The sequence below is a fragment of the Zootoca vivipara genome, chromosome 3, assembly GCF_965207765.1.
Source record: "Zootoca vivipara chromosome 3, rZooViv2.hap1.1, whole genome shotgun sequence".
Lineage (NCBI taxonomy): Eukaryota > Metazoa > Chordata > Lepidosauria > Squamata > Lacertidae > Zootoca > Zootoca vivipara.
Genome location: NC_142586.1, coordinates 116049087 through 116070154, shown reverse-complemented (window position 1 = coordinate 116070154; position 21068 = coordinate 116049087). Strand labels below are relative to the sequence as shown.

At 46.5% G+C, this 21068-nt stretch overlaps 4 protein-coding genes across 18 annotated transcripts in view; 2 read left to right on the top strand and 2 right to left on the bottom strand.

Moving 5' to 3' along the window:
* Positions 1-2842, top strand: part of NCOA1 (nuclear receptor coactivator 1) — a 268260-nt gene extending 265418 nt beyond the window's left edge. For 8 of the 11 annotated variants that reach the window (XM_060273179.2, XM_088666959.1, XM_060273180.2 and 5 more), the window contains one exon: positions 1317-2842. In XM_060273179.2, the coding sequence (XP_060129162.2) occupies positions 1317-1484 (168 nt within the window). In that variant the 3' untranslated portion in view covers positions 1485-2842. Of the gene's footprint in view, positions 1-1138; positions 1201-1316 lie in introns of those variants that run through there. The other 3 variants (XM_060273187.2, XM_060273186.2, XM_088666958.1) reach the window with 3 other exon arrangements.
* A 3262-nt stretch (positions 2843-6104) lies between these two features.
* On the bottom strand, positions 6105-8801 carry PTRHD1 (peptidyl-tRNA hydrolase domain containing 1). The gene is made up of 2 exons (XM_035110842.3): positions 8551-8801; positions 6105-6486 (listed from the first exon to the last, which is right to left on the bottom strand). Exons 1-2 carry the CDS (start codon positions 8743-8745, stop codon positions 6316-6318), a joined length of 366 nt encoding a protein of 121 aa, XP_034966733.1. The 5' UTR covers positions 8746-8801; the 3' UTR covers positions 6105-6315.
* A 35-nt stretch (positions 8802-8836) lies between these two features.
* Positions 8837-16829, top strand: CENPO (centromere protein O). 5 transcript variants are annotated; one of them, XM_088666962.1, is made up of 7 exons: positions 8837-9160; positions 10422-10582; positions 11197-11323; positions 12598-12857; positions 14322-14493; positions 15898-16124; positions 16369-16505. In XM_088666962.1, exons 1-6 carry the CDS (start codon positions 9145-9147, stop codon positions 16077-16079), a joined length of 918 nt encoding a protein of 305 aa, XP_088523088.1. In that variant the 5' UTR covers positions 8837-9144; the 3' UTR covers positions 16080-16124; positions 16369-16505. The 5 variants fall into 5 exon arrangements, with proteins under 5 accessions (XP_088523088.1, XP_034966734.1, XP_088523089.1 ...); XM_035110843.3 differs by having other exon boundaries at positions 15898-16829; XM_088666963.1 differs by having other exon boundaries at positions 8856-9316; positions 15898-16829.
* Positions 16830-18065: 1236 nt separating this feature from the next.
* The window catches only part of ADCY3 (adenylate cyclase 3), an 80625-nt gene continuing 77622 nt past the window's right edge, over positions 18066-21068 (bottom strand). Inside the window, exons 19-21 of the mRNA XM_035110846.3 lie at positions 20788-20914; positions 19939-20063; positions 18066-19192 (exon numbers count right to left, since the gene is read on the bottom strand). Coding sequence (XP_034966737.1) covers positions 19010-19192; positions 19939-20063; positions 20788-20914 — 435 coding nt within the window. The 3' untranslated portion in view covers positions 18066-19009. The remainder of the gene's footprint in view (positions 19193-19938; positions 20064-20787; positions 20915-21068) is intronic.

The window sequence follows — 21068 nt, the reverse complement described above, 5'->3', positions numbered from 1 at the left end:
TGTGCTTTATCCTGGTGCATACGATCTTCTCTCCCAAGTTTATTTTTACACAGAGATTTGGCACTCCCTGTTCAAAGCCAGATGAAAACACTCACTTTGACTTTGAACCCAACTCCTGATTGGCTTTACACCTTTTCTTGCAGCAAGAGCACTGGGGCCCTCAAGCAAGGAATGTGTTGACTCTGAATCAGAGGGACAACTTAAATAGAACGGGGCTATATTTCTATGTGTCTGGAGGCAGTTTTGTGTCCCTAGGCATTTGTGGGAGGGGGAAATGGAAGGTGATGGACAGGGCACAGGAATGAAGATCTGGCGTGGGGTGGGGGCCTCGGAGTGGACACCGACCAGAGGGACAGATGAAATGTGGGCATCGGGGGATAGACTGTTTGAGGCACCTGTCCACATACTACGTCATTCTGGGACAATGTGGATTGCCCTGTTATGAGAGACGCTTTTGGCATGTGGGTTATCTGATTCTGTAGACATTACTAGAACTGCCAGCAGATGCTGGAAAACCCCAAGAAGGCAGGAGCAGATGAAAACTCAAAGGGAAAGGGGGTGTTGGGGAAAATATTCTGAGACTTGGTGTTCAGCCCCTCTTGCTTCCAGGTGCCATTCGTAACAGAGACCTGCTTTCTGCTGCCCCGGAGCTGCGGGAGAGAACCGGCAACTTCAAGCAAAGGCTTGCAGCGGGAGGTGGTGCCCCATTATTCTTGACCACTGGGAGAGAGTTTGCGAAAAGGGGGTCCGGATCAAAATGTAAAACCAGTCTTCTCCCCAAGCTGGTGCCCTCCAGATCCATTTTGGGCTACAACTCCTACAACTCCGTCATCTCTTCATCCAGGACAGTTCACAAGATTAGAATCGCAATACAGAAAACACAAAATGCATACATACAAAAAATACATGGATGATGGGAGATGCAGCCCAAAACATCTGGGTGGGGACACCCAGTTGGGAAAGGCAGAGAAAATTGACCTCCTGGGCTGCCCAGGACCTGGTGGTTTGGATTCCTTCCTGTTGCAGCCCTGCTTTGCCAGTGGTGTTTGGAAACTCAGGGTTGCCCCGCCTTAACCTTTGACGCGAGAACTTCTACTGAGCTCCGATCCAAATGAGTGCAGCAGTTTTCTTTTTGTAGGGCAAGAAGACAGAAGAGTTCTTCTTCTCTGTGGTGACTACAGGCTAGAGGAATTCTCTCTAGTGAGTTTCCACTTCACCGTAGTACCTGCCTCCGTCCACCGGGAAGCTCTCTCCCCCTCTCCCCCCTGGCACCCGCATGGCTAATGGCCCCCCTCTCTTTCTCTCTCTCTTGGCAGGTGCAGCAGGTGCAGGTGTTTGCTGATGTGCAGTGTACGGTCAACTTGGTGGGCGGAGACCCTTACCTGAACCAGCCGGGCCCTGTGGGGGCCCAGAAAGCCTCTGCCGGCCCCCAGACCTCCCAAGCCCAGCAGAAAAGCCTCCTGCAGCAGCTACTGACTGAATAATCTGCTTTTCAAAGGAATGTGAAATTTAAATAATAAGACATAGAGATATATATATATATATAAATATAAATATATATATATATTATATTTTTCTGAGATTTTTGATATCTCAAAACTTGCAGCCATTCTCGTAGTGTTTGGAGCAAAAAAAAAAAGGTTCCCCCCTCCTTTCTTTTCTTTTTTTTAAAGGTAATGGATGTCGCAAAGTGACAAAACAGTTGAGCCAAAATGACAGATGATCCTTATTTTTGTAATCAGTTGCTGGCTTCTTCTTATCCCTGATGGAGGTTACTCTTGGTTTTAAGGGGTGGGGGTGGGGAGTGTGTTATGAGAGTGAGGGTCTTGCTGGGGGGGGGGAGGAAGAAGAGTCGAGTTCTCAGTTTCAGCTGGATCTGTCACTGATTTGCGTCTTCAGCGAAGCAGGAATTGGGTGAATAATCGCACTTGTCTCTTCTCTGGGATGTTTTTAGCTGTTCTTAAAAACGCACACGCCCTTGACTGACCACCTCCCCCTCCCCCCCCCAACCCGTTTGTGCAATCAGCTTTTTCTAGCAATCGTGAGTTTGTCGGTTTTAAAGAAATGATGATGATGATGATAAGGATAGAGTATTTTGACCCATTTTTTTCCATGTTTTATGCTGGTATATAGACGGCCTCCTTAGCGGAAAAAAGGCCTCTGTGTATATGAAAAGGGGGGTGGGGAGCTCGTACAAAAAGCTAATATAATAATTTTTGAAAAGACAGACACACAAGTACAGTTTGGGGAATAATTGCAATATTTTTTAGGGGTCGGGAGGGCTAGGGAGAAGTGGCTCGGGGAGCAAAACACCGAGGGTCAACGCTGTGCCATCGTTCCTTTCATTTCGACAGGGTTTGTGATACGGTAACCCTTTGGAGATGAAATGGGAGAGGTTCACAGCAGAAGCCTGCGACAAAGTTGCGTCCTTGGGCTACTATTGTAGATAAAATTCTTATTAAAAATTAAGCAGTCCTCTCTCTCTCTCTCTCTCTGCTTTGATTGTGTTTAACAGCCAAGGTAGCTTAAAACTATTTAAAATAATATTGATTATGATGATTATAATAAAAAAGGCAATTCTCTGTGGAATGGGAGACAAGCTTGTTCTTTGCCCCTTTGAGGCCTTTTCAGTGTAAATAGCTCAAACCTCTTGTATAAATTGGTTTCCTCTTTTTAGTTTTGGGGCGGGGGGGGTTGCTCTTAAATAGCATTGCTTTTGGAAGGGGGGGTTATTTCTTTCTTTCCTCTTTCTCTTTCTGAAATTTTGTTGATGTGTGAAAACAAAACTGTGTAGCTTTTTGTTAATTGAATTTGCAAGAGTTTAAAAAAACAAAGAGACAAAGTTGGTGGCTTATGTTGCATTATTGCATAAAAAGGACAACGGGGGGGGAGAGCTCTGGGTGCGTATGTGCTTTTTTGTGGGCTGTGGGGAAGTGGCTTCATAGGGAGAAGGGCTAGGAAGGAAAGGGAGCCCATGCACAGTAGTCTTTTAAATATTTTTATTGAGATTTTTCAGATACCGGTAAACAAAAAGCACATAGTAACAAACAAGACACATTTAACAAAGCTTGACTACAAACTTAGTTCCAGTGCTGCTTGCAAATGCACTGAAAGAAAAACCCAAATAGCAACAGCAATTATGGAAAGCCAACAAAGATACTGTAATATCTAGAATTCAAGCTATTGGACACAAAGAAGGTATACCACTCCATAATGGATGATGGAGATTTGGATGAAGGACTGCTATCTGCTGTTGCAAAACAAATTTGACAAATGGAAACCAAATAACTGAGGCTGAAGCTTTAGATTTAACCTCTCTCAGTTGTTTGTTAACACTTTATGACTGCCAGCCGCTATATGTGGTTCCACCATCCCTTTGGAGCACCATGGGAATGATGCGTCACCAATCCCAGCCTAGCTGCTTATGGATCCTTATAAAACACATTTTGCATGGTTTCTGTAAAGAGCGATAGCAGCGCTAGACCTGGGCGTGGAGGAAAAAATTGTTGCATAGCAGTCCTCTTGATCATGCTAGAGTTATTAAAGTGTGCACTTGAGGGTACCTGTGAGCCTACCCTCTCCTGCTGAGATCTGCTATACAGAGCAACACTCCTTCCTTGCTCTTTCACACATGTACTGGAGTTTTTATGAAGCCGGGGCAGGGGCAGGATTCAGCACTAGGCCTCAGAGCCCCTACAACATGCTCTACTCCCTCCTGTTGCAGTCAGGGGCCTGGGAATAATAATAATAATAATAATAATAATAATAATAATAATAATAATAATAAATTTTATTATTTATACCCCGCCCATCTGGCCGGGTTCCCCCAGCCACTCTGGGCGGCTTCCAACAAAAAGATGCCTTCTAAAGGTCTGGTAATTGGTATTCTCTTTGACCTCTGGTGGGAGGGCATTCCACAGGGTGGGCGCCACTACCGAGAAGGCCCTCTGCCTGGTTCCCTGTAGCTTGGCTTCTCGTAGTGAGGGAACCGCCAGATGGCCCTCGGCGCTGGACCTCAGTGTCTGGGCAGAATGATGGGGGAGGAGACACTCCTTCAGGTATACTGGACCGAGGCCATTTAGGGCTTTAAAGGTCAGCACCAACACTTTTTATTGTGCTCGGAAACGTACTGGGAGCCAATGTAGGTCTTTCAGGACCGGTGTTATGTGGTCTCGGCGGCCACTCCCAGTCACCAGTCTAGCTGCCGCATTCTGGATTAATTACAGTTTCCGGGTCACCTTCAAAGGTAGCCCCACGTAGAGCGCATAATCCTTCCTTGCCATCCACACAACATGGCTCAATCCTGCAGAAACCCTCACAAGCATCGGCATGAAGCACTGGGAAGAGAACTGAAACCCCATCATGTTGCTGAACATAACGTTATTACTCACATTATTACCTGGACCTGTAATAGAATCTAGGGAGCAGCTTGGTCCAAGTAGCTGCTCAGTTTCAAAGCATGGCAGCTCCTAGCCCCCAGGCGACAACAAGGAATGTGTGGGGCTTCAGCACTCGTCCGGCACACCAGGAACCCCCACCTTCCCCTGAAATAAAATGGGGAGTGGAAACAAAGCATTCCAGCTGCCACAGCTCCGGTGGCTTTCCAAGGCTATAAACACACGTAAGTAGTTAAACTTAAGAATCCCAAATAACAAATCTTAAGTATTGCATGGCTAGGGATTTCCACAGCCAGACTGAAGCAGATGGTTAATTATATGCCCAAGACACTTCAGAAATATGCAGCCACAGTGACTGAGTGCTGCATTTTGAGGACTATGGGTTCTTGCACACGGTTGTGGATCATGGAGCACAGCAAAAAATGTGAAGCAGCACCTCAAAGGCCTGCTGTGAAGAAACAGTGTTATTCACTTGCTCTGTCTTAAAATACTTCCACGGTCCTCCAGATTTCGGACTCCAATGTTGGAGGCATTATGCTGCCAATTACCAGCTACTGGGACTCAGGTGGGCAGAATGCTGTTACGCTCATGTCCGGCTTGCAAACTTCACACAAGTTAGCTAGCACTTTTAACCAGTTTGCAATCCCTAAAAATACTGCTAAATTTACTTGGCACCTTTGGTGAGTGATTTTGTAAAAAAAAAAAAAAAAAAACTCCTTGAGATTCCAGCAAGGCCTCTTGAGATTCCTACATACTTGTGGAAAGCTAGACAACCACCCCAACCCATTTTCCAAGCCTTTGCAAAAAAAAAGGCCTTCTCAATTGTTTGACAGCTCACTTCTGAACCTAGCCCAACAATCAGTGTCAATAAGCAAGCTTTGTTTTCATAAATGTATAGCGTCAGTCCAAGAGACAAGTACAACCTCAAGTTTTGCCTTGCACCAATCTACTTGGCAGTCCCCTCCCACATGTGCACAATCTTGGCGACAATGCTAATACAGTGGTACCTCGGTTTGCGAACGCAATCCGTTCCGCGGAGGCGTTCGCTCGCCAAAGCATTCTCTCACCGAAGGCACGCTTCTGCGCGTGCGCGAAGTGCCGATAGAGCGCTTCTGCGCACGCTCGCGCTGCGCAGATCCGTCTGCGCATCCGACGCCGTGGAACCCGGATGTAAACACTTCTGGGTCCGCAGCGTTTGTAAACGGAGATGTTCATAAACAGAGGTAGTCGTAAACCGAGGTTCCACTGTATAGGAAAAGGCATTCCTAGGCAACAGAGCATAAAACAGAGTGGGGAGCATGTGGCCTTCCAACTGTGGTAGGACTCCAACTTTCCTCTGCCCCAGTCAGCATGGCTGCAGATCAGGGATGATGATGTGAGTTGACCCTCCAGATGTTGGCATGTAAACTCCTCCACTGCTTCAGATGTTGGAATTCCTACAAGCCCAGACCCCTGGCTATGCTGCCAGCAACACCACCTGTGAGGGCACAGATTTTCCCCCACCGCCCTATATTTTTTCCCTTTCTAACATGAATATTGCTGTCAGATTTCAAACCCCCAAGGAGATTTTAGCAGGCACAGATCAATGTCACCCAGAAGCCTGCCTCTGAGAGTGGTTTATTCATCTTTAAATTGATCAAGGTGTGCGTCAAGAGTTTCTTCTTAAAATAAGAGGGGTGTTTTGTGCTAAAATAAAAGAACCCCAGCTCTGAATAAACCCTTCTTTAATCATCTGCAGAGACACACATCAGTTGAAACTGCACAATTACCAGCAACATGCAATGAAAAGATGGTTCTTGATTCAGTTATTGCACTTCACCATGGTACTGAAAATTGTCCACAAACTCTTGGCCACAAGTGCCTACCTGAGAACTGGATATTTTTGGCCAGTCCTGAATAGGGCCAGAAATATATAAGATCATTTCAGCAGTTTGAATTTCTTCAGGTACTGGTGTACGTGCTCCTTAGGGTATGGGCGAAGGGCAATGCAAGTGGCAATGTTCTCTGGCTGTTCAATCCACACTTTGTGATCGATGTTGTTTTGCTGCAGTGCCTCTGCTAATGCAGTCAAGGCACAATCATCTGGGGCCTAAGGAAAGAAAAGTGGGCAGGGGAAGGAAATCAGATTCTTACTGCAACACCCAACATTAAAATAATGCCAAACTGCAGTAGCTTCCACAGTGTTACAGCAGAAGGACAAGTTCACCTCTGCTTTTTAATACCAGAAGAACTAGGAATCCCAGAAGAAATTTACTTATAATAAAATATAAAATAAACGGCATCAGCTGAGAGCTCTACTAATGCAGAGACTGGGAGCCTGTGGCCTTCCACCAGATGCTGCTGGACTGCAGTTCCTATCACTTCTCAGGTTCCCCCTCCTCAGCTTTAGCACAAGGGCAGAGACACAGGAAGCTCTTGGTCCAACTAGCTCAGTATTGTCCACGCTGGGAGTGACTTGCCAGGATTTCAGACATGGAGTCTCTCCCAGACCTACCTGGAGATTGAAGCTGGACCTTCCGCATGGAAAACAGATGCTCTGTCACTGAGCTGCAGCCCTTCACCAACACAAGAAGCTGCCTTATACTGTTGGGCTATCTAGCTCAGTATTGTCCACACTGACTGGCAGAAGCTTTCAAAAGACTTCAGACAAGGAGTCTCATCCCTACATGGAGATGCCTGAGATTGAGCCTCTGCCACTCACCTGCAGCCCTTCTCTAGCAGTGTTACTTCTTGCATGCCCGCAGCAACAGACAAGCTGCTATTGGAAAGGGAGTTGCCCCAAAGCACTCTGCTAGAGCTCCCCTCTAATCCTCTAGTTTGCCACACAGTGTTCGGAACTTCCATGGTCCTCAGCGCATTTTGCAACAGGGAATTTCATTAGTGCGAGCTCTGGGTGCATTACTGTGCCTAAGATTTCAGATTAAAACTGCAGAGTGGGAGGAAAGGAGGACCATTTTCTGCCTCCCCCACTTCCAGCTACTCTCTGAAGACTGGGGAACAGTCCCTTTTAAGAATATATAGGGGGTGGGCAGAGGAAGGACTAGACCAGGCATCCCCAAACTTCGGCCCTCCATATGTTTTGGACTACAATTCCCATCTTCCCTGACCACTGGTCCTGTTAGCTAGGGATCATGGGAGTTGTAGGCCAAAACATCTGGAGGGCCGCAGTTTGGGGGTGCCTGGACTAGACCATGTGAAAAATGAACACATTATTTTAGCTGCAGTTCATTCATTTTCAGCTTTGTATTCTTGTTATTAAAAAGTGTGCCTGGACATTCCATTGTTGCGCCCACATCCTAGGTTTAAAGTGCCATTTAACTCCTAGCGTTCATATCTCTGTTTCTAACACTGTTGCCACATGAGTGACTCTTGATTACAGGGGGCTAAAGAGATGAAAGACAGGTTACCCAAACCACTCCTGTGTTATTGGAGAGAGGAAGAACCCATTGACCAGGCATCCTCTACTACAACTCCCATGATCCCTACCTAACAGGACCAGTGGTCGGGAAAGATGGGAATTGTAGTCCAAAACATCTGGAGGGCCGAAGTTTGGGGATGCCTGCCCTTGACTAACTGGCCGTTCTGGGTCTTTCCCTCACAGGCCAATGCTGAGCTGGAAGACTGGTGGGCTGGCTGTCCTGCACAAAGTGACACAATCCCCACCCATTTACTGAAGAACCAAGGAAGGGTTGTCATATTAAGCCAGGCCACTGACATGTCCAATTCGGTATAGCCTACAGTAGCCAGCAGCAGCAGCAGTGTCTCTCCCAGCCCTACCTGGAGTTGCCAGTGGGGCCTTCTGCATGCAAAGGTAGCTGCTCTCCCCCTCTGGGACTACAGCTCTCCAGATGTGGCTGAGCTGTAACTCCTCGGCCATCTCTGACCACTGGGAAGTACTACCCTGGGGCGGTGGGGGGGGTTGTCCTCCTGATGAGCAAAGCGGCCAAGACCGAGGTTCGAATCCCCGCTCAGTCACGGGGCTCACCGGGTGATCTCCTCTTAGCCTGGCCTACCTCGCAGGGTTGTTGTGAGAATGAAATGGGATGGGGAACCACGTGCACCACCTCGAGCTCCTTGGGAGGAAAAGGCGGTATGTGAATATGTAGACAAACAAACAAACAAACCCCCTCCCCCGGGCCCCCAAATCCCTCACCTCGAGCACGACGGTCCTCATGCTGCCGCCCTGGGCCAGGTAGGCCGCCGTGTCCGGGTGCTCGTAGTGTGCGTGCACCACGGCCAGGGCCGCGTGGCAGGCCTGCGCCACCAAGGCGCCCAAGGGCCATGAGAGGGGCTCCCGCCGAAGGTCCCCCCTCAGCACCACGTACTGAACCAGCACCCGCGCCGCCATCTTGTCCCGGGTAGGCGGGGCGCGCGGCTCCCGGAAGTCTGGGCTCCACCAATAGGACGGCGGCGAACGGAATCCTGGGAGGGGAAGAGGTGGGGAAAAAAGGACGCCAGGAAGGGGAGGGTGAAATCTCTAGTAGAGGGCAGCCATCTTGTTGTACGGAAAAGTCCGGTTCGAACGGAAGGAGGCGGTTCTGAGGGTTATCATTCGAAAGCGGGACAGCGTCGAGGACGCCCCACGCACGGGAACGCGTGACGCACTTCCGCCGCTGGGTCGCGCGGGGTTTTCGAACGCGGCAGTTGGGCGGTTGCCGCGGAGACGGCGGCCTGTCCTTCCGGCGAGGGAGGCGCTCGAGGGTCCCTGTCAGGGCCGCCCGTTCAGCTCGGCGAGACGGAGGGGAGGATGGACGGCGGCGGCGGTGAGTGAGGACCCCGGCCGCACCCGGCTCCGGGCATGGAATGGGCTCCGGGGAAAACACGCTGTGATCTGTGTGTCTGTAGGGGACTCAAGGAGGGAGTCACTGAACGTTCATAGAATTCAAAATACACCGGTATATAATGATGAGGGAAATAAGGTAAATTTTAATAAGGAGGTGCTATTAAAGTAGGTTTATATTAATTTTAAAATTAGGGAATGCTAAAGGTGAGTAATCATGAAATTCAGAGAGGGGGGACTCGAGGAAGTCACCCAAAGATATGATTAGACATTAGGCAATTGAAAATTGTATATGTATTTTGTGTTTTTATAGGGTTTTTTGTATTGTTTGTATTGTGTTATATGTTTATAATTTTGTTTGAAAAGGAATAGTTTTTTAAAAAACAAAAAATACCGGTGTATATATACCGGTAGGCAGGTAAAGAGATTAAAAAGCTATTGAACGCTAATAGAATTCAATATGTATATCTGTAGATAGATTAAAAAGCTATTAAACGTTAATTGAATTAATATATAGATATATGTATTTCTATAGATAGGTACCGGTAGCTATAACTATTTTAAAAGTTTGAAAGCTTTACATCATGGGTGTCAATTTTTCTTAATGGGTAGGGTATAATAAAATTATTATTGTTGATAATTTTATTGTTTTTATTTCTTTTTGTGGTTTCTTGGTTTGTTTTGCAATCAAATAGAGGACAAATTAAATAAAAACAAGCCACACGTGGATGAGGTGGGGTGCAAGAGGTGTGTCCTCTAGTCACTGATATGGCTGAGGAAGACCAGAGAAGAATTGCAAGAGCCGCCCTGCAGCCGGATCAGGCCAGCAACTGTTGCTCAGGAACAATACGGCCTTGACTGGGCATGTTGTTTATATGAGGCTGATTTATCCCACAGATTGGAGGTGGCAATGCTTCTAAATACCAGTTTCTGGAAGCGACCGGGGTGGGGTGGGGTGGAGAAAGGGCTCTTGGGTCCTGCTTGTGGGATTCCCATAATGGGCATCTGTTGGGCCACCGTAACAACAAGGTGCTGGACTATATGGGCCCCATTTGGCCTGATCCAGCAGGCTCTTCTTCCAGTCTTAACTTAAAATTGGAGAAGTTAATTCTCACGAGGTGAATTTGATGGCAAATTTTGCATTTGTCCAGTGCACCAAATATGCAAATATTGTCCGGTTATTATCTCTGCAGTAGAAACAAATCGATGCTGCTGCCATTGACTTGCATTGTGGTTCTTTGCAGGTATCTTTTCCCACCTGGAAAAGCTGGAAGCTTCTGCGCGCAAGAAACAAAGGGAAAAGAGAGAACATGAGGAGAATGTGGACAGAATGAAAGCAAGGATCAAGGAACTGAGGCGTCAAAGAGATTTGCTGAGGGCCAAGTTGGAAGTGTGTCGTTCTCAAGTAGGTGCAAAGTGCACCGTGAACAACAGTGGTTCCGTCCTATGAAGTTTAAGCCTATGGCAGCACACGGTTGCATGCACAAGTGGGGAAATGTGCAAAAATTGAATACTGTATGATCAAGTCAGAACAGTTGCATATATTTATTAAGCAACTTACATTCTTGTCTTAACCCTTAAGGAAACTGGGTATGCATAAGACACTGAGGTCCAGTGCTGAGGGCCTTCTGGCGGTTCCCTCGCTGCGAGAAGCCAAGTTACAGGGAACCAGGCAGAGGGCCTTCTCGGTGGTGGCACCCGCCCTGTGGAACGCCCTCCCACCAGATGTCAAAAAGAAAAACATCTACCAGACTTTTATAAGACATCTGAAGGCAGCCCTGTTTAGGGAAGCTTTTAATGTTTAATAGATTGTTGTATTTTAATGTTCTGTTGGAAGCTGCCTAGAGTGGCTGGGGGAACCCAGTATTATTAATAATAATAATAATAATACTGTAATAATCTTTCTAGAAATCCTTGACTGAATCCTCTGCGGTTCATCTTCAACAGCACTTGAACTGGTTTCTGCTTGTAGTGCCAGACATGCCACCTAATAACAGCTGAGCTTGTGGTCTTTTATAGATTGTTGGGGTCAAAGACAAAACCAAAAGTGGTTCTCTGACTTCTAAGGCTACAGAGATTCAACAAGTCCTCCTGGAGTGGAAGACTGAGAGCGCCAAGGAGTTACTGCACATCTTTCATCTGACAGGTAATCATCTCAGTTGTATGCTGCTTGGCTAGGGCTCTGCTGGGTGGTGTCTCTTTTTTGCTCTAATCTAATGACATAATTCAGCATTTGGCACCTCTGCTGCAGAGCACAGAGGTGGTGGGGTGGTGAATCTCTTTTAATCCCCTACTTGTGTCGATCTTTTTTCTTAATTTTTATTGTAAATGTAAAAAGTATACCAAAAGTGTTGATGAAATAGGCATTCATCACACCATAAATAGCAAATAAAGGAGGAGATGGAAAGCTTTTAGTTCTAATGAAAAGCATCTTACACTCTCTTCAAATTTTTCATTATAGGAATGACTTCTTTGTCTGTGAGCTTATTCTCTCTCTTTTTTTAATAAGATATTTATTGATTTTTTACAATAACAAAACATGAAAAAACACATAACATACAATGTACAAAAAACATACTAAATGACTCTCTCTCTTGTATGGCTGTCATGAATTAACATACATAACAGCAACATCCCAAATTCCAAAAACCATTCGGACACAGGATAAATATGTTTATTTTTATAAATAGTTATTGACATTTTACTGGGGTCAAAATAACCCCCATTTAAATAAATCTTCCAAATACAGTGGTACCTCGGGTTAAGAACTTAATTTGTTCTGGAGGTCCATTTTTAACCTGAAACTGTTCTTAACCTGAGGTACCACTTTAGCTAATGGGGCCTCACGCTGCCGGCACACAATTTCTGTTCTCATCCTAAAGCAAAGTTCTTAACCTGAGGTACTATTTCTAGGTTAGCGGAGTCTGTAACCTGAAGCGTCTGTAGCCAGAGGTACCACTGTAATTTGAAAGCATATTTCTGGGATACATTGGTATTTCACAATCTGCTATTTTCGTAATATAGCTTAATACCCTTTTTTATATCAGCTGTTTGTGTGCTTCATTATCCTCTTAGGACTGCTTCATATGTATCCCAAACATTGGGGGTCATCCTGAGCACCTGAGGGTGCAAGTTCCTTCATTCTTTTCCAGTGACAAGGCCTTTGAGTCTAGCAGGCCAAAAAGGGAGGAGAAAGCTTGGGACCAAGCAGAAGCAGGCAGTAGCTGGGCACCCTGGGAGTTTCATGAAACCACATGCCAGGATTAAAAATAAGAAATAAATTGGCACAATATTAGAGGAAGCTGGAAACTGTTCATCATTTGATGCTCCTCCACACTGTAAAGGAACTGTCCACTCTTAATACTCCTGCTTTTGTAAATCTGATTTGACGAAATACTGAGTAAGGATGTTTTTTCCTAGGCCTCAGTGGGAAGCTGACCAAGCAAGGAGTCTGTCTGTGCATCAGCACTGCCTTTGAAGGCACCTACCTGGACTCTTATTACCTGGACCTCCGCATACATCAGCCAGTCCGGATCCTGCGCCACTCCGTGCCACCCTTCATCCCCTTGGAGCACATAGCTCGCAAGCATTTGCAGAAAGACATCAAGCGCTTCTTGTCTGTGCTCTCAAACCACCTGAACGCTTATGCTGGGAGAAAATTCCAGGCAGATCAGTTACAGGTAGGAGAGACCCTTTTTGTGCACTCCAGGGTCTATGTGTGTGAAATGGGAAGCAAGATTTTTTTTATTCAGCTGCATTGTTTGTTCACTGTAATTGAACGATCGGTCAAAACACTTAATATATCTGAACTTTTTTAAAATTCTGTTTCAAATGGGTAAATATTACTGATTTTGCCTTGGCCCACTGACTCCCTTCCATGTGAGCAAGCCACTTACCCTGGACCTCAGAGATCTAAGCCAGCCTGGGACCCTGCCAAGAGCTGATTGCTTTTTTTGTTTGAGTTTCAAACTGTTTTCTAACAAGGCCACTGAGAAGCTCTGCACAAGCCTGCTTTAGACACTCTTAATATGCACTATGCAAGCTGGCCACTGGGTGGCCTTGGACAAGTAAGCTTTGGCCTGATCTGCCTCACAAAGCTCTACACAATACAATAATAATAGAGATCCTGCTAAAGGCCGTGATTCTCAAAGTGATGGCTGCAGGGGGAAGCCTAGGTTCTTCTCTCTGTAGCTTTGTTTTCTCATAAAGGACATGGGGCAGTATCCAGCCAACATGCTCCATCATTTCAAGGATTTCCACTTGCGTAGTGGAACTCCAGCCCCCTCCTCCCATGCTCCCTAAATCTGTTCTGCGGATTCTCTCAAGACACTGCAGCAGATTTGGGGAGGGTGCAGGGAATGCCCGGTGGGCGGGGAGTTGCATTCTTGCACTGGCAGAATGAGTTAGTTGGCTGCCACCCATGGGGTTGGAATCCACCAAACAGTCACTGATTCAACTGCATTCATTTGCCTGCAGCCCACACCTGTTAGCCACTCTGGATTATCCCTCACACCCACAGAAATCGGAGCAAAAGGTTTCCTCTGTGATTGAAGGCCAGTTGAGTAAAACCATCCAGTTGGATCAAGCAAGATGCATGCAGCAGGGGAGCCTAGCAACACACCGTCCCAACTTACTGAGTGGCAGCCCATCAAAAAAGGAGGATTTTGAGTGTGTGATTCAGTGCACACACACACACACACACACACACACACACACACACACACGGAAGGAGAACAATTGTCTCCAACACAATATTGTTCTGTCCAGCACCTCTGGTCAGGATTAAGCCAGGGAGTGAGACTGAAACCTCATTCTCTCTTTACTTTCTTCCCCCACCCCTAAACAACAATAACAACCTCCTGGAATAAGGGCTGTGATTTGAATTGCATTTCCAAATCCGGCACAAACTTTTCCTGAGAGGCTGGATAACCTCTGAAGAAGGCAGGCTGGTGCTTTAGAACAAACTTGTCCATCCACACATTTGGGAAAGCGGTATGCGGTGCTTTTTTACAGTGATTGACCTCTGACAACATCCAGCGTGCTGCATGCAGAGCTGAGCTTTTCCTACAGATGTTCAGAAGTGGGGAAGCTGCCCTCTGCTGGGTTTCCTTAGTGGTTCAACAGTTGCCTCTCCTTACTTGCAGGAGCGCTTTGCTGCTTTCCTTGAAGGACATTTGCAGGGGAATTCCTTATACAACCTACTTAAATTTAACTATGGTGTGGCAGGAGAAGGTCGGACTTTCCCATTCACAGCAAAACTAACTTACGGAGATCCTGTGAGTGCCTTCCCAACCGAGGTCACTGTTACGTGTAAAGGTGAGAGAACTGCAGCTTGGGGTTGGTAATCTACTATATACTTTAGAAAGTTGTTTGTCCGTCTCCCACTGCCTGTCCATCTGTCCTCTGTGCGTCTGAAAGCAGCTTAGAATACCATCGCCCAGTTTGGTTCCTGAGATGTAGGTACCAGTTTTTGTGTACTTTTGAATATCATCCGGCACTGTATTGATTCAAGATGGCAGACTGAACCATTCCAAATGCCACTTATTTGGGCACCTCTGAAGGTAATCATTGCCCAAATTGGCATGGTCCCTGAGATCAGAGAGGATTTTAGTCTGCATTTGGATATTGGCAGACACCATTTTGAATCAAGATGGCGGACTGAACGGTTCAAAAGTGCATGCATTTGGACACCTCTTAAGATATTGTTCATGCCCCTGCTGGAGGAATCTTATTCGGAAGAGGACTTGGCACTTCCCAGAGCAAAGGTTACAGAGGAGCAGGTGGTTTCTATGGACAATGAGACAGAACAGGGAGATACAGATACGAGGGGGTCACAGAAGCCCAACCTCCAACATAAGGCACAGGGTTCCCCTGTACAGAACTGGAAGTGAAGCCTGAGCTCTCATGTTCACATGAAAGGCAAAGGGACTGCCTGCACCTGTACAAAGCTCATGGGTATCTTGGTGTATTAAGCTAGGATTTGACTGTGCAAAAAAGAAACAAAGAGGTGACTCTTCAAATACTACAAACGCCTAATATCCTGGCCAGTGATCAGAGTTATAGGATATGTATTCCAGCATCATGTGAAGGCCCACAGTTTCCTCACCTGTTTTGAGCAGTCCTCTGCAGAACTCACAGAAACAGCATATAGAGTGTGCCTAAATGGCACGAGGCATTTGCATGAATTACATTTTTCTGGGTTTGTGTTTTAGTTGCTTCTTCTGAAGAGTTCTTACACTCAAGATATGTTGATGTAAGTGTTGAAAACTAGGGCTTTTTGAAATAAACAGTACTATCACCTTGTGAGTTTCGCCTGGCTGTCTTTCCCTGTACTGCCATTTACTTCATAAAATGCAAAAGATTTCCCCTTCTTATGAGTGTGTGAACAAGCTGTGAGGATGAGTGGATGGCCCTTGGTCTCCAGGGAATATGCGTCCAACCCAAAAAAGAGAAAGGCAGTTGCATAGTGCCTTTTCCTGCTAATGATGTTGCCAATGAAACCATCCTTATAGAATCCAGATTAGCTTGTGAAAACAGCACATGAGAAACTCCTTTTGGGATATATTCTTTCTCTACCACGCGTAGATATTTGGGACAACAACGAAACCAAGTCACTTCCCCAGAGTCTGGGGGAAATAAGTTGTGTTGGGGAGGGAGGCTAGCTGTTTTGTACTGTAACCCTCTCACTCTTCCTCCCACCTGCTTTTTCTTCTTCAACAGAAAATTCTCCAGCCTCTATGCTCGACATGGTGGCAGTTCATTTGCCCCTGTTCCAAGAGAAATCTCTTCTTGAAGCTTTTCATTGCATCACCACCTCAGAAGAAAATCGGAGTCTGTCTTCTTTACCAGGTTTGCCTGCCCCTTCCACAGGCGTGACTTCCAATGATGACATGGCTCTCTGAGAGTGCTGCAGTGTGAATTACCTATCAACAATGGCACTTCAGAGTACTGCAGATCAGTCTTACACAGAAAATCTCTGCTCCATGTGTTACTGAAAAGATGCCTTCTAAGAAGCTGGCTGTTTGGAGTTCTCTGCCAGCCCAGTTGGCAAAGTGTGCACCTCTAAAGTAGTGTGGGCTATTGAAGCATGATGGAAGCAGCTACCGGCAAAAGATTCTCCTAAATGCTGCTAATACAGTTATGGGCGTGAGAGTTGTTGTTCTCCCCCCCCCCCACTTCACTTTTCAACCTTTGTGCTTTCTGTGACATGTGGGAGTCATTTCTATCCCATATCCTTGCCATGAAAGGGGCCAGAGAGGGTTCATGTGGCAGGATTCACACGAGAAACAGCTCTTTTCTTGTATTTCCTTTTGAGGCCGGCTAGAGTGTTTCAATGCTGCAATTTTTCATGCAAAGCACGAGGAAGCATCTTGGCCATCTCCAAAACAGCTGCCAACCATGCAAAAGCAGCTGGAACTACGTGGAGAAGCTTAAAATGTAATACTGAGTTTCCTTTTTAAAAAATTAAATGGTTCTATTTTCATAATATGTTGAAAAGCAAATTAATTGCTCACTTGGACAGTAATGCATACGTCACTGGTGAGGATATACAAGAATCTGTAGCATGTGTGCTTATTGATATCAATCTTATATTGCTCTTTATAAAAGGTCAATAAAGGTAAAGGGACCCCTGACCGTTAGGTCCAGTTGCAGACGACTCTGGGGTTGCGGCACTCATCTTGCTTTACTGGCCGAGGGAGCCGGCATACAGCTTCCAGGTCATGTGGAGAGCATGACAAAGCCGCTTCTGGCAAAACCAGAGCAGCGCACAGAAATGCCGTTTACCTTCCCGCCAGAGCAGTACCTATTTATCTACTTGCATTTTGATGTGCTTTCGAACTGCTAGGTTGGCAGGAGCTGGGACCGAGCAGCAGGAGCTCACCGCATCGCGGGGATTCAAACTGCGGACCTGATCAGCAAGCCCTAGGCTCTAGTTAAGCTCTAATATTTTGCTGCCATTCTCCCTCCCCCCCCGTCTCCATTATTCCCGTGTTACCACCTCTTCCACAAGAGCACCCTTAACAGGACTCAAGCCGTGTAATAGTTATGAAGTCACCTTAGTAGATCAGGCTTACTAGCAGATGCTGGGCAGATGCTTCAAGCAAGCACACTCACTGGGGCATAATGCAGTCTGCCTCTGCATGCCAGTTGCTGAAAATCACAAATGGGAAGAGCGAGGCTGTTGTGCTCATGTCCTGCTTTTGAGACAGAACAGGATACTGAACTAGATAGGCCACTGGCTTGATCTAGGAGGTCTATTTTGGAATAGGACAAGCAACCCCTTTCTGTCTTCAGCAGCAGGCAGAGCCATTTGCCTCAGTTTCAGGAGCTTGTGTTTTTACTTATCGCCATCAGACCTCTTCCATTACTGAGTCTACAGGATCCCATCTGCAAAGCAACTGGAAGCAAGGGCTCCCTCACCACTGCCCTCTGTTACCTGGATAAGGAGATTCTGCATTCAAATAGTTGCACATTCTAATTTCTGCAACAGGAGGACTAGGCAGGAAATGTACTGCATATCCTCACTGCCCGAGACCTTCCTCTAATTGTGGAAGAAAACATTTTCCCATCAGGCTCCTGAGCTCAACACTGCAAGGAGGACCACTCTCTAACACAGCCACCCACACCAGCTGCTTGCTCCTGCCCATAATGGTTTGCTTTTTAAAAAATCACATACTGTCACTCTTGGGCTTCATTTTGAGATGTGGAAACCTGTTCTTTAAATGAAAGCTGGTATTCTCAAATATCCACCACTCTGGAACCAGTTCATCCAGCCAAACTCCACACGGTACACTTGTCTGCTTGTGGTATAATAGCATCTCTGGACTCTGCACAAGGAAACTGAGCGTTTTTGCTCCCAGCCACCAACAAGAATGAAACAAGACACCTTGTAACTCTAAAACCAAACTGATTCTATTTGAGAAACTAGAGAAATAATTACAGGTTGTATTTCAACTTAACAATCGGATGAAGGTGTAAAAACAGTCTTGGACCAGGCTACGGTATATAAATCTCTTTTACAGCATCAGCAGAGGTGAGGGCAGAAAAAAGATGCAAGTTGTGGCTTGAAAGAGCCATCTCACTCTCAGAATTAAGACGCAATTAAAAATATAAAGTTAATCTGTATCTTTTATATATATATATATATATATTTATATATATAATATATCTGAAATAGGACATCTTCTTAGTCTCAAAAGAAATAGATTGCACTTGCTCTCCCACCCCTTTCCTTCTACTTACCTACAGTGGTTTTGTGGCAAAAGGTGAGCTCCAAAGGTAAGAACGAACGACCCAACCGTGAATCTCATTTGGCTTTCTCTCCCAGTCTGCTTCCCATAATAGCCACCCTGAGTTGGCATTGGTTTCAGCAAAAAGCTCTATACAGAGGCCAGGCACATGAAAAATTAAGACCACATCACCTGCCCCTTTCTTGGACTAGAAAAAGGTAACATAGCCAGGTTGATCCTACTCAAGCAATGCTGCACTGGAAATTCTACTCCCGCTTCCAGACCCAAATATGCAAGAGCCCGTGTATTTGTGCAAGAGACAGGAATTCCTCCCACTGACCCCTCCTTACTCCTCTGCCATCTACATCACGAGGCAAAGGCAGGCACTGCTGTCAAAGGGAGCCCCTTTACAAATAATAAACCTCCAAGAAGAAAGGAACAGGCAAAGGGAGGGTTTGGTTTCCTGTAAATCTAATGGTGTCAGTGGTGTGTATATCGGTCTCCCGCCCGGAGTATGAGGTGCCAAGAACTCTCTGCCTCCTTGGGCACTGCAAGGGGCACCCTCCTTTTCCGCAACGGACACATGCGAGGCCCAAGAGGTATCACGAGCTGTCAACCACCTGGTGAGGCAAAGTTACGCAAGAGCCGTTGACGAAGGATCCTTGTTTCTCGCGGCCTTTCATGAAGTAGGTCAAGAGGTCCCCTTTGCCTTTGACGAAGATGTGCCCTCGGCGCACGAAGCGGAACCCATACTCTTTCAGAATGAAGTGGGTTTCCTCCACCACCTGGAAAAGAGGAGGAAGAAGGTATGGATGCAACCATCTGGTGGGACCAGCCTTGCAAAGCTCTCTCCCACAAAATGGTGCCTTCTAGAATTTGGGGGGACTCCAAACTGCATCAGCCGAGCCAATGACAAGGTATGGTAAGGGGTGCCCAAAACATCTGGAGGGCAGAAGGTTGGCTGCTTCACCCCATCCTGTCTTGTATCAACGAGACTTCAGATTGACAGAATGAGAATGGACAGGAAGTAGTAACGTTGCTTGGGCTTAGATGTTGGCACCACCAACAGCAGCCAGAAAGAGAAAACATCTGCTGGAGGGCAATCCTATGCAAAGGGCAATGTGAGATCTGGAAATGCCATGAGATTTGATCACACAATCCACAAAACACAATTAAACAGTGCGCAAGGAATCTGAACCCCAAGCTGTGCTTTCCCAATTATGCTCCTAAAGATGGGAAGAGGGTAAAGAGATAAAATACAGGCATAGACTTCAATAACCCCTTGAACTCAGGGTTGCTGGGCTGTTTTGACCCTGCACTGCTCTGAGGCTCCTGGGAGCTGTGCTGGCAATTTAGGAGGAAAGGGTGGTTTGTGCAAAATGCGAAGTATGGCTGGCTCTTCCTCTCTCCTCTAAATGCGCTAACAAGGTGTGGTTTTTCAACTAATATTTTGGAGAACCTAGGGCTTCCTTGGAAGTTTTATGTGAGTCACTCTCATTCCCACCACCGCAAGCCTTCAAACCCTCCTCACCTGAATATTCCCCATGACGCCTGTGGACTCCATTCGGCTGGCCACGTTCACTGTGTTCCCCCAAATATCATAGTGAGGTTTGCGGGCACCAATGACCCCCGCAAGCACTGCCCCCTTATTCATGCCTGCCAACGCCATGCGAGAGAGAGAGAAAAAAAATGTACTTGTTTATTATTTATTTATTGCTTCTACACCCCACACCTTTGTCTCCAGGGAGCTCAAGGTGGCGTACATGGTTCTCCCCACCCCCTCATTTAATCCCCACAACAACCCTGTGAGGCAGGCTAGACTGGCCCCCACTGTCACCCAGTGAGCTTCACGACCAAGTGGGGATTTGAACCCTGCTCTGCCAAGGTCGAGTCCAACCCTCTAGCCACTACAACACACTGGCTCTCTGTTCAAGTTATAAGTGCATACTTCTAAAAGTCTTTGCCCCAGTGTGCAGGGCCAAACTAAGAGGAGGCTGGAGAACACAAGAAACTCCTTGCCAAATCAAACTAAGATGCCTCAGGGAAGCCCACAACCATTTCCCAGTCGACAACTCCCACCCTTCCTCTGCCAGCAACACGTCAAAGTATACTGCCTGAAATCTGGAGGCTCTATTTTGGTACTGAGGCTTAGGGCCATTGATGGACCTCCCCTCTCCATGAATCTGCCCAATCTCTCTAAAACCACCTGAGCCCGATGCTACCACTGCATCTTGCGGCAGTAAATTCCATAAACCTATTCAGCATTCTTGTTTGTCCCGGTTCTCCTGTCAACCAATGTCTGGGAAGGACTCTGTGTCTGATACAGCTGAGAAAAATGTCTATCCACATTCTTTAGGTTCTGCCGAAATCTTCCACTTGCCTATTCTCAGCATGAAGTTATTGAAGGACTGATAGTTTATGTTCATCAGTGTCTCCTTCATGGCCAGGGCGAAGTCGGCAAGATCTGCTAAGTGCTGCCAACGCTCCTTTTCCGAAATATCTTCCTTCTGAGCCGAGCAAAGGAAGGAAAGCAGACAGGATAAGGTCCCCCAGGGAGGCATAGCTCCACTCCTAAGTACTTCACGAGCCTCCGGAGCAATAGATCCTCTATTCTTGTTAACACAATGAGCTACTTTGCACATCTCAAAGGGACTGAATACA